The 11149-nt window shown below is 38.3% G+C and overlaps 2 protein-coding genes across 2 annotated transcripts; one reads left to right on the top strand and one right to left on the bottom strand.

Moving 5' to 3' along the window:
* Window positions 1-716: 716 nt before the first annotated feature.
* On the bottom strand, window positions 717-4700 carry LOC129261462 (uncharacterized protein K02A2.6-like). Its single transcript, XM_054899522.2, has one exon. The coding sequence runs from the start codon at window positions 4698-4700 to the stop codon at window positions 717-719; it is 3984 nt and encodes a 1327-aa protein (XP_054755497.2).
* Window positions 4701-7032: 2332 nt separating this feature from the next.
* On the top strand, window positions 7033-11149 carry LOC129260374 (uncharacterized). Its single transcript, XM_054898362.2, has 4 exons — window positions 7033-7165; window positions 7525-7635; window positions 8650-8813; window positions 9271-11149. Exons 2-4 carry the CDS (start codon window positions 7594-7596, stop codon window positions 9455-9457), a joined length of 393 nt encoding a protein of 130 aa, XP_054754337.1. The 5' UTR covers window positions 7033-7165; window positions 7525-7593; the 3' UTR covers window positions 9458-11149.

Raw genomic sequence — 11149 nt, 5'->3', positions numbered from 1 at the left:
GTTTTGTGTATGTTTGTTCAAAGGCTTTAGATTGGCTACCCAAACAATACTAACTCTTTTCTAAAACATAACAATTAAAAACTAACTCTACTGAACATATATAACATGTCATCAATACATATCAATAAACAAACTGCTTGGTCACTTCACTCATGTAACTAATTAAGTACATCATTCTTTCCTCAGTGAAATGAAAGAGAACAAAACTAATCACAGGTTGCCTCAAAAATCGTCAAAATTGCTGCACTTTTTATTTTTCATGTTTTTTTTTTTTTTTTTTTGTACAAGATGTTGTCCTATGAATAATCCAAGGGCAGCATTTGTGAATCCGACATGAGTTGGAAAAAAAAAAAATTCTGGAAATAACAAATTTGGTCAAATAGTGTGTATCTCATCAGCATCTCTGTAAATGTGCTGTGAAAGTTGTCTTTGTCTACATAATGGTTATATCAACTATATCAATCTACCTCATAGTAACACATGTATTATGAAAACCTGCAAAATATGATAGATCAAATACTTTCAGAGTAGCCAATCTATTTTTCTTTCTGCTTTCTTTTTTTTTTTTTTTTTTTTTTTAACCTGTCATGCCAAAATTTGCGTTAAATTAAAAAAATAATACAAATAAAAGTATTTCCACACTTGGGTGGACATTTCAAACTTTAGAACTTTTGGTTGTTTCCCACTCTATTAGCTATGTCCGGAATTTATAAGTTCTATCTGGTCACATAATCGTCCAGATAACGAGGTCGTTGAATACGCCTTCCTGATCTAGTCGTCTGGGCCTGATGTTCGTTAGGGTCCTGTGGGGGGGCCACAGGCTGAATCTCTCGCTCGGGTTGAGAAATCACCAGGTCGTCTAGTTCATTGTTAGCATTATCAGTTGTTTTGCTAACTTTTCTGAGATGGCGTCGATTTCGTCGATAAGTAACGCCATCTTGGGTAAGGACATTGTAGGATCTAGGTTCTGCAGCAAAGCTTACCACTACTGCTCTCATCCAGGACTTCTTTGGACCCCCTGCTGATTTCAGACGAACATGGTCACCTATTTTCAGGGGTGTCAGATCTCTGGCTCCTCGGTTGTAGTAGCATGCTTGCCTCTCCTTGGCTGCTCTCATCTCCTCTCCAACCTTCTTTTGTATCTCAGGTTTGAGCAGCCTCTTGGTAGTTGGTAGCACAGTCCTAGTTCTCCTGTTCATTATTCTCTGTATCGGACTGCTTCCCATACCAGGTGTTGGTGTGTTACGAAATGCCAGAAGGCTGAGGTATGGATCACTTCCTGCTGTCTTAGCCTTCTTCAGCAGAGATTTTGCAACTTTCACACTGCTTTCCGCCTTCCCATTGCTTTGAGGGTAATGGGGAGACGATGTTGTATGTTCAAACTGCCACTTCCTTGCAAACCTCTTGAACTCGTCTGCAGTAAACTGTGGTCCATTGTCTGTGACAAGTTGATCCGGAATCCCGAATCGTGCAAACTGGCCCTTGAGTTTACTAATAACATTGGTGGCCAGTGTCTTCTCCAGATAGTCGACTTCCCAATAGCCTGAGAAGTAATCCACAGTAATTAAGTAGTGGCGTCCATCCAGCTGAAATAGGTCTGCACCAACCTTTGCCCAGGGTCTCTCTGGCACATCATGGGGTTTTAGTGTTTCCTTGGGTTGTTCTTTACCATATTCTTGGCACGTCTCACAATTCTGCACAAAGTCTTTCAATTGGCTACTCATGCCTGGCCAATACATGCATTCCCTTGCTCTTCTCAGGCATCCATTTACACCAATGTGGGAATCATGAATCTGTAACGTCATCTCTCGTCTCATGGCTTTTGGAATGACCAATCTCTCTCCTCTGAATATGAGGTCATTCTCTGTACTCAGCTCGTCTCTAACATGGAAATATGAGACTAAGTCTGGCTCCACATCCTTCTTGTCATTGGGCCAACCTTGCTTGATAATCTCTTGTAGTCTCTGCATAGTCTCATCCCTCTTAGTTGCTTCTCTGATCTCAGTAAGCAAAGGCTGTGAAACTGGGATGTGCATTGCTAAGTTGACAGTCTCTAGCTCCCTCATTTCATCAGTCTTGCCACTCTGAAGATAGGCTCTGCTTAGGGTATCTGCCAAGTACATCTCTTTTCCTGGCTTGTATCTGATTACCACATCATAAGTGTGCATTCTCACTAACATCCTCTGCAATCTCTTTGGTGCTAGATGGAGTGGTTTTGTAGTGATGATCTCAAGTGGTTTGTGGTCTGATTGCACACTTACTGGTCTTCCATAGGTATACACATGAAATCTTTGCAAACCAAAGACTACTGCTAATAGTTCTTTTTCAATTTGTGCATACCTTGTCTCTGTATCAGTTAGGGCTCTACTGGCAAACGCCACTGGACGTCCTTCTTGCATCAATGCTGCACCTAATCCAGTGTCTGAAGCATCAGCTTGCAGCGTCAATTCCTTGGATGGGTCATAATACTGGAGTACTGGCTCTGCAGTCACCAGCTTCTTTATTTCTGTCACTGCCCTGTCATGCACCTCTGCCCACCACCAAGTTACGTCCTTCTGCGTCAGCTTGCGAAGTGGCTCACAAAGGTCGCTAAGTCCAGGCAGAAACTTGCTCAGGTAGTTCACAAATCCAATAAATCTTTGGACTCCCGCTACGTCCGTAGGGTTAGGCATCTTCAAGACTGCTTCCACCTTCTTAGGATCCGGTTTCAGTCCTTCAGCAGAGATTGTGTGTCCTATGTATGATACTTCCTTCACTTTAAGCTTAGCTTTCTCTATGTTAAGCTTTACATTTCTTTCCCGACATCTGTTCATCAAGGCTCTAACCTTCTTGTCATGGTCTCTTATTGCTTCCTCTTCTGACTCCCCTTTACCGAACACCAGTATGTCATCCGCCACACATCTGACACCTTCAAGACCTTCCAGCACCAAGTTCAGGCGTCTTTGGAACTCTTCAGGAGCGGTGGACAGACCAAAAGGCATACGCTTCCAACGATACCGGCCATAGGGAGTGTTGAATGTTGTCAGCTCCGAGCTGGACTCGTCTAATTGGACATGCCAGAATCCGTTCTTCGCATCAAAGGTGCTAAACACCTTCGCATTAGTCAAATCTGATAGGATGTCTTCTATTGTTGTCATGGGATAGTGGCTTCGTTTCAATCCCTTATTCAGATCTCTTGGGTCTAAGCATACTCTCAGCTTCCCATTAGGCTTCTCCACACAGACAAGGCTTGAGACCCAAGGGGTGTGCGTCTCTATCCTTGCAATTATATTGCCTTCTTCAAGCCTGTCTAATTCTTCCTTTAGTTTGGTCTGCAAAGCCACTGGTACTCGTCTTGGTGGGTGGATCACCGGTGTAACGTCTTCGTCCACACTCATATGATACTCTCCCTCAAGTTTTCCTGTCCCTTCAAACACATCAGCATATTCAGTCATCAGGGTCTGCTTGCTTAGAGTACTCTCACAATCTGTGTCAGCCTTCAGCAACATTATGTTTTCCTCACAGACCTTGATCAATCCCATCTGCTGGGCTGCACTGCTCCCAAGTATTGGCATGCACTCTCTGTCTACAACGATGCAGTCCACTTTGTATTTCCTTCCATTCTTGGGATTCATCATTTTCACTTTGGTCTTGCCAAGAGGAACTTCAGTTGTCTGATTAAAGACAGTAAGTACAAGGTCCTTGCTCTTGATGACTTCTTTTGCCAGCGCCTTAGGGATCACATTACATGTTGCTCCGCAGTCTACCTGGAACTTCACATCTTTCCCACTTAGTGTCATCAGCACAAAAATTTTCTTTTTGAACTTTCCCCCGTCTATCCCGTACACAGCATGCTCTCCTTCCAGTTCCACTGTCTGAACTTCCTGGAATTCTTCATCTGAACTGCCTGCTTCCACTACATGGACTGGTCTTTTCTTTGGTTTCTTTGGATCTCTCTTCTGATCCTTACCATCTTTCTTGGCTTTGCTCCTGCACACACTAGAGAAATGATTTTTTCCATTGCATGCAAAGCATTCTTTCCCGAAGGCTGGACATTTCTCTTTTTTCCTTTCATGACAACGTCCACAGAATTTACACTGCACTGCCTGCAAGTTCTTGGGTTTTTCTTTATTGCTCACTGCATGAACCAATTGTTGCTGCTCACCGACAAGAACATCTAATCTGGCCTTAGAGAGCACAGATGCTTGACAAGCTTTGACACACTTGTCCAAATCAAGTGAAGATTCTCGTAAAAGTCTCTCCCTGAGCATGCCATCTTTGATCCCGCATACGATCCGATCCCGAATCAGAGACTCCTTTAAATCTCCGAAGTTACAGTGAGCCGCCAACAGTTTGAGTTCAGTTAAGAACGAATCAAATGATTCTCCACTACCTTGACTTCGAGTAAAGAACCGATACCTGTCCACGGTCTCATTCCTTACTGGTTGACAATGCTTCTCAAAAGCATCCAGAGCCTGGGCCATAGTGACGTCTTGCACGGTTCCATTCGGTAATCTTGTCCCTTCAGGTTTTATCGTCTCGTAGAGCTCCCTTCCCTGTGGACCAACAAGGTACTTCAACATCTTGAGCTTCACCTTGTCCTCTTTACCATCCATGCTCAAATCCACGTAGAGCACAAACTCATCTTTCCACCGTTTCCACTCTAAGGAAAGGTCACTTGCTTCAAAGTTCATCTGTCTGGGAGGCCTCAGTTGCTCCATTGTACTGATGATGAATTTTTCTAACCCTGGAAACAATCAAGTGAAAACAGCTGGTAATTCCGGTCACTCACTGCACTTTTCCTGTGCAATGTCAATGGGATGAAAACTGTCTGGTATTTCCGGTCACTCGTCCTTCAGCACCCAGTTCTGTCCCTTGTTTCCAATCAGATATTACTACTTTATCATCAGCATCATTCAGCATCATCCAGCATCATTAAGGAATATTGGGAGGTCATAAAATGTCTCATCAAAAGCTGGACTTACAATTTCATCTCGGTCATGCTCTGTGAACATTCGCCGTTTCGGAAGTGCATCCTTCCGTTTTCCGATCTGCTCCGACGATCACGAAAAACTGTCCAAAATCAACATCACAGAATCCAATAAAAGCTCTGTCCTGACACCATGTTTTGTCTTGTCGTCTCTTCTACTCCTACTATCAACTTCACTACAGTATCAACCTAAATAACGGAGGCTTCAAACTAATAATACATTTGGGTTCAGCCATTTACTGGATTCCATCTTGTTACACTCTCCGGTATCTCGCCACAGATGGCGCTATTCCATAACACATCCCATAATAGCTTTTGTTTTGAACCAATAAGCAATTTAATTATGGCCCATTTGCAAAATGATGAGATTTTCACATCTTTAGCCCCCCCCCTCCCTTTACATTCATTCCCCACCTTGTTTTATGTATTCATGTACAGTATTAATCTTTTTTTAGCCCATCGTCTTTCTGCCATGTATATGCAAGGCAATTTCCGTCCATTTATGCATTCATACTCTCGTTAAACTGTTAAAACAGAAGTAACTGTTTTCTTTGCTACCAGCATTACATTTAGAGAATATTGTGTTATAAAACTTTTGTGTGGTACTGAAATATTTTGGAACTATTTTCTAATCTTAGATTGAGTAATTCATAGAATATTGTACATGGTAATAATTTATTTAAAGTGCCTGATACAGACTTGATTATATGAATTCAGTTTGTAATGTGTGACTTTCATAGTATATATGAATGAACCAATAAAATAGAAAAATGAATATGATTAATTTTTGTTCTTTTCTTTATCATTCTAAAGTGCGTAAAGGGATTCCCCTTTATTTGTTGACAAGGAAGGGGAGTTATATTGCTTAAAATCATGAAACTGGTATCATACAAATATCTTTCCTTCCCATTCTCTTTTTTTTATTATCTCTTGAGCATCCACTATCCTCCATGAAATCTTATTATTTCTCTTTTCTGTCGGTCCATTTAATCTTATCTTTCCCTTCCTTTGCTTCCTCTGTAGTTGTCTCTTGAACCCTTGACCCAACATTCAATTCCTTGTGTCTTTAGATGTTTTTTTTCTAGCTCATGTTTATCATTTCTGTATGTCTCGCATATTTTCCCCTGCTCTATTCTTTTAATATTATGGTGGTTTTTTTTTACATTTTAAAGCTCCCCATTTTCTTCTTACTTTTCTCCTTTTGTTTTTCTTGTATCGATCCCCCTCCTATTCTTCTTTTTCTCCTCCTTCATCTTCCCCCTTTTCTCTTGCTTTTTATTCTTCTCCTCATCCTCTTCCCTTTTCTTGCTCTCTTTCTCCTCCCACCCTCTTTATTTATTTTCACTCTCTTAATATATAACCCAATGAATCTCGAAAAGAAAGGTCTTCAAATCAACTTTTTTTAAAAGAGGACCCCCATCATGAGAAAGAGTGCATGGACTAACTTGTACGCAAGGCGGCGCAATATAATCTATTATGGAAACAAAAAGATGAAGAAAATTGCATTTGGCTTTTTAGGCCCCTATATTTCATCAGGTTGTGTATTTTCGACATTTATGCCTATCAAAGCCTATATACGTCCTTTATGATATCCAGATCAAGATTGCAAGACGTAAATATAACGAAATAAACTATTAGGGCCTTTCAATAGTGATATAGATGCCCGATCTCGATGTAAAACGTGTCGGGGGGGGGGGGAAGGCATCCCGCATAAGCATCGAAAATTCACAACCTATAGTAGCAATACTATTGGTATGGGATGTAACTTGGATTGTACAGCTTGGTAACCACAGTCAAGTTTTTTTTAACGGACAGTACGAAATCTTGACCTCAAACTTGAGAGTCGTATGTTTACTTAGTGATAGCTGCATAGAACGAGGCCCAGAAAAAGAAACACTGTTCAACGTAACACCATTGATTTATGACCCATTTTTTCAACCTTCTTTCGATCCTGTGCCCTATCCAAAGTCCTCGAGAAGAATAAACTCTCGTGATAAAAAAAATAAATCATGAATAGAATTCCACGTATAAATATCACCATACAAATTTCGGATTCGGTCTACATCGACGTGCGTATGGTAAACTTGACTCGTTGCCATTTCTATAGTGAGTTTTGAAGTGTTGTACTGGGAATATAATTTGGCGGGAATTCGCGTCAGGACACGTGCGAGAGGCTGATAGAGCAGGGACATCCAGGTGAGTACATTCGTTTTGCTATAAAATATCATGTCATTTGGTCAAACAGTAATTTACTGTATAGATGTGATGAAGGGACATTGCTTACCTCATCAATTACAACAAGATTCTATAATGCCATTAATCTAATCCAAATCATGATTTGTCATATTACAGCTTTCTGTTCGAATATATACTTGCTGAAGTGTTGAAAATTGGATTTTAACGGTTTTACTTTTACAAGTAATGATAAGTGAATGTTGGTAGTTAGTTACAGCTCTATGTTCATCAAATTCGAATTGAACAATTGAACATTATCTCATTTTCCTAGAAAATTCTTCTTTTTGTTACTTTCTCATAATGTTTATGTTTTACCAAAGACCCGAGCCAAACAACCAAAAGAAGTTTGAGAACCAAAATCTCGTACCTGCGCTCTCAAAAACACAGCCATGGGTGTCTTAGGGATTGCTATGTCAACGGCTGCTTCCCAGGTAAATTATAAATAAATATATATATATATATATATATATATAATTGATTATTTTAAGATCATTTCAATATCTTGTCACTGTGAGCTTAGTTTGCGTCGAAAATTACGTTATTACCGTCCGTCTCCGATCAGCTTGGAATAGTCGCCAGATAAATATCAGATTTAGATTTTAATTTTGTAGACTTAAAAATAAATATACAGCATTTCAATTTGAATATTTATACATTGAAAAGTTAATTGCTTTAAAATCTACAAGGCTGTATGGTTAATTTTCTTTATATATAATAAGATTTTTCATTTATTGAAATAATTATGCTAATTTATGCATGAAATAAAACATTTGCTCTAATCAACTGTCATACGGCCCCAAAACTGTTTTTTTTTTATTCACAGAGTCTTGATCCCAATCAAAATAATGTACTTCAAACAAAATTTCTGGTATCGCAATTTTTTTCATTAGTATTTTATTGGTTTTTTTAATTTCTTATGTATTTCTTTGTTTTTCGACTTTTTGTTTTTTATTGTCTTTTCAGTGGAAATTGTTGCAGATTTAATTCTGATCATAATCAAGACAAAATTAATTAAGTTTAATCAGTAAAAGTAGAAATTATGATACATTTATGAATTTTGGCTAAAATACACAATTTGCATTGGATTTGTACAAGAATTCACGTGTTTGAGCAGTTTGGGGTCTGACATGCACTTACATAATGTTGCGTAATTTCGTAACCGCGTACGCGTTGAGCGCGGGCGGCGAGGCATCGCAAATTTGGTCTCAAAAGTTGTGCCAAATATGAAAGTAAAAAGTCAGCGAGCGGCGCTGTTGAAAAATTTTCGCGCGGCGGATTTATCGTAAAAAATGTATAGGGGGCGGAATCCGCCCCCGAGCCTTAGGGTTAAGATTAGATAAAATCAAATATTCAGTTCGCCACTATTCACAGCCGATCTTGAGTTGTTTTAAATCATTGATATTTAGATACACATCCATAATTCATTGCTCATTTTTGTTTTGCAGTTGCTTGGTTTTGCCTGGTATGGACCTCTCTTTGGTTCGATGTGGTGCAGGAATAGCGGAAGAAGACGAGAAGACATTGAACGATCTAGTAAAAGCAAATGGATCATGGTCGTTCCTTTGCTTTCCAAGTTAGGATCATCGATCATTATTGCACATCTGCTTAAGTAAGTGTGATATTTAAACAAAAAATGACAAGTTCATTAAACCTCACATTCTTTCTTCTACGATTAATTCGTTTCTAAAGTCGTATTAACAAAGAGTAGGTGAATATAGTAGCCATTGGTCTATTAGTGGCGTTGGCAATATAAAAATAGATTAATACTAATGTAGATGATGGTGGAAGTATATTAATATACTTACTATACCACTACTACTAATAATAAAAACTTTTTTTTTGTTTTTATTTTAAATGTATACAATTGCGCCATTTGATTAAAGGGGGTTTGCCCTTGTTCTTGGGGTATTGTATTAAATAAAAGGGAGATGAAATACTTTTTTTCTGGTTTATTTACTTTTTGTGGTGGTGGGTGTCATATTCCAGTAGACCTATATATACACGTATATAAATTCACTTTCAAGTCATATGACTGTTTCTTCTTTTTTATCATCTGTTTATACCAGGGACCACATAGGTGTCAAGACCGTATACGATGCCTGTAGGAATGGTCTTGCCTTCTCGGCCGTCATCGTCCTTTACAACGCCTCCCATTCCCCTTTCCAGGGGGAGGGGCTTCCAGCCTATTTGATCAATGCAGGGTATGATGCAATCTGTACCGTCATGACAGCCGCCTTGGTTACCCGTTATTAAAATGGGTTTCGAAATTGAAACAAACTTCAATAGCACAACCAGCATCTAGAGAAGTTTTAGTTTTTCAAATCCAATCTTCGGGAAATATACTCTCAGAAACAATAACCATCTTATCTTTTTTTGTTAAATGATGAAATTTAAATTAAGTAATCCTTACAATATAATCGACTACACCCCTCCTCCTTAATTCAACCATACGACAATTATCAGAATTACTTGTGTTTTTTTTTTATTAAAAAGTCTAGGTAATTTTTGTCCTTCAAACATGATGGAAAAATAGAAACTCAGCCATCTTCACAATTCGTAAGCACATCGCAAACAAGATCGTACTCTATATTAATCTATATTTCCCTTTTTACTAACAGATTTTACATCGTACATTGATATGAATTAAATACATCAAGGTCGATCTTGTCTCTTGTCAATTTTCTGTTGACTGATTCTTCAACCTCACTTTGATGTTTGCCTCCTCCCTCTGCTGAATCGGATTTAAAGAGTAACAGAGAGGGAGAGAGAGAGAGGGGAGTGGGTTGGAGAGAGAGAGATATGCATGCAGAAGGCATAGGATGAAATATATTAGACAAGGTGAATCTTTTCTACATTATTATTAAGAGAAATAAGTTTGACACACCAATCTTCTGATCTGAAGAGTTCTCTCATCTCAGAGAAGGCTTAAGTTGTGTTTATACAAAAAAAGAGAGATTTTCATTCACCTTTACAAAATAAACTTATTTGGTTATTGGATTAAACTACAGAAATATTTTATACTCCCACTTGTTTTTAGATCACTGCTCACTTAAGGATCCATCTGACTTCCGATTTTGGAGAGAAAAAAAAATAGAGATCACATCAGCTTGCATTTTAATTTGCATGTAGGCATACAATTTTATTTTATTCCAACACTATAAGAATATTGAAATCGAAATTGTACTTCCCATAATAAAATTACTTCCCTCTAACTTCCATACCCATTTATAGCAAATATAATCTGTTCCAAAATCAGGTTGCACTATAGTGGAGCATCTGAGGCCCGTTTCATGAAGAATTTGCAACTGTTTTAACTTTGCCATTATGGCAACTACCATGGAAACCTTGATTCTGATTGGCTGCTGAGCCCCGTTGCCATGGTAGTTGCCATTATGGCAAAGTTACAACAGTTGCAAGTCCTTTATGAAACAGACCCCTGGTGGCTTATTTTTAAAGAAAGACCACGTCAAAATATTAAATGCAAAGAATACTCCAAATTTAGTTTTACACCCATCAATCATACACAATAAGAATCGGCTTGGATATCAGAATTCATGATTTTGGTCCCAATTTCCACAAAGTAATCATGCTATGGGATACTCTTAAACATTTTGCAAGGCATTTTTTTTTTCAATTAAAATTACTCTGAAATATCAATGTAAAAATATTTAAAATATAAAACAAAATTTTATAGGTGTACAAATAACAGATTCTATCAATGTTACAAATAATGCGTTGAGGTATTCCCTGATAATAGAAATCAATGAAAATAACAGCTATGATGATAATGGTAATATTGATGTTGATTATCATTTATGAAAATTCTTTAGAAACACAACACGACCCCTAATATCTGTCTTGATGCCTGGGTAAAGAAATTACAATGAGATTCTGCATGTTCTGAACATTTGTTATCATAATTAATTTATTATCACAATAAATGCC

The sequence above is a fragment of the Lytechinus pictus genome, chromosome 5, assembly GCF_037042905.1.
Source record: "Lytechinus pictus isolate F3 Inbred chromosome 5, Lp3.0, whole genome shotgun sequence".
Taxonomy (NCBI): Eukaryota; Metazoa; Echinodermata; class Echinoidea; order Temnopleuroida; family Toxopneustidae; genus Lytechinus; species Lytechinus pictus.
This window is presented reverse-complemented; position numbering and strand designations above follow the sequence as displayed.

Bases quoted from the DNA above. Each gene is read 5' to 3' on its own strand.
- LOC129261462 (XM_054899522.2), bottom strand. From the start codon at position 4,700: ATGGAGCAACTGAGGCCTCCCAGACAGATGAACTTTGAAGCAAGTGAC.
- LOC129260374 (XM_054898362.2), top strand. From the start codon at position 7,594: ATGGGTGTCTTAGGGATTGCTATGTCAACGGCTGCTTCCCAG. The intron at 7,636-8,649 runs GTAAATTATAAA...TTTGTTTTGCAG, and splicing joins TGTCAACGGCTGCTTCCCAG to TTGCTTGGTTTTGCCTGGTA. The intron at 8,814-9,270 runs GTAAGTGTGATA...TGTTTATACCAG, and splicing joins ATTATTGCACATCTGCTTAA to GGACCACATAGGTGTCAAGA.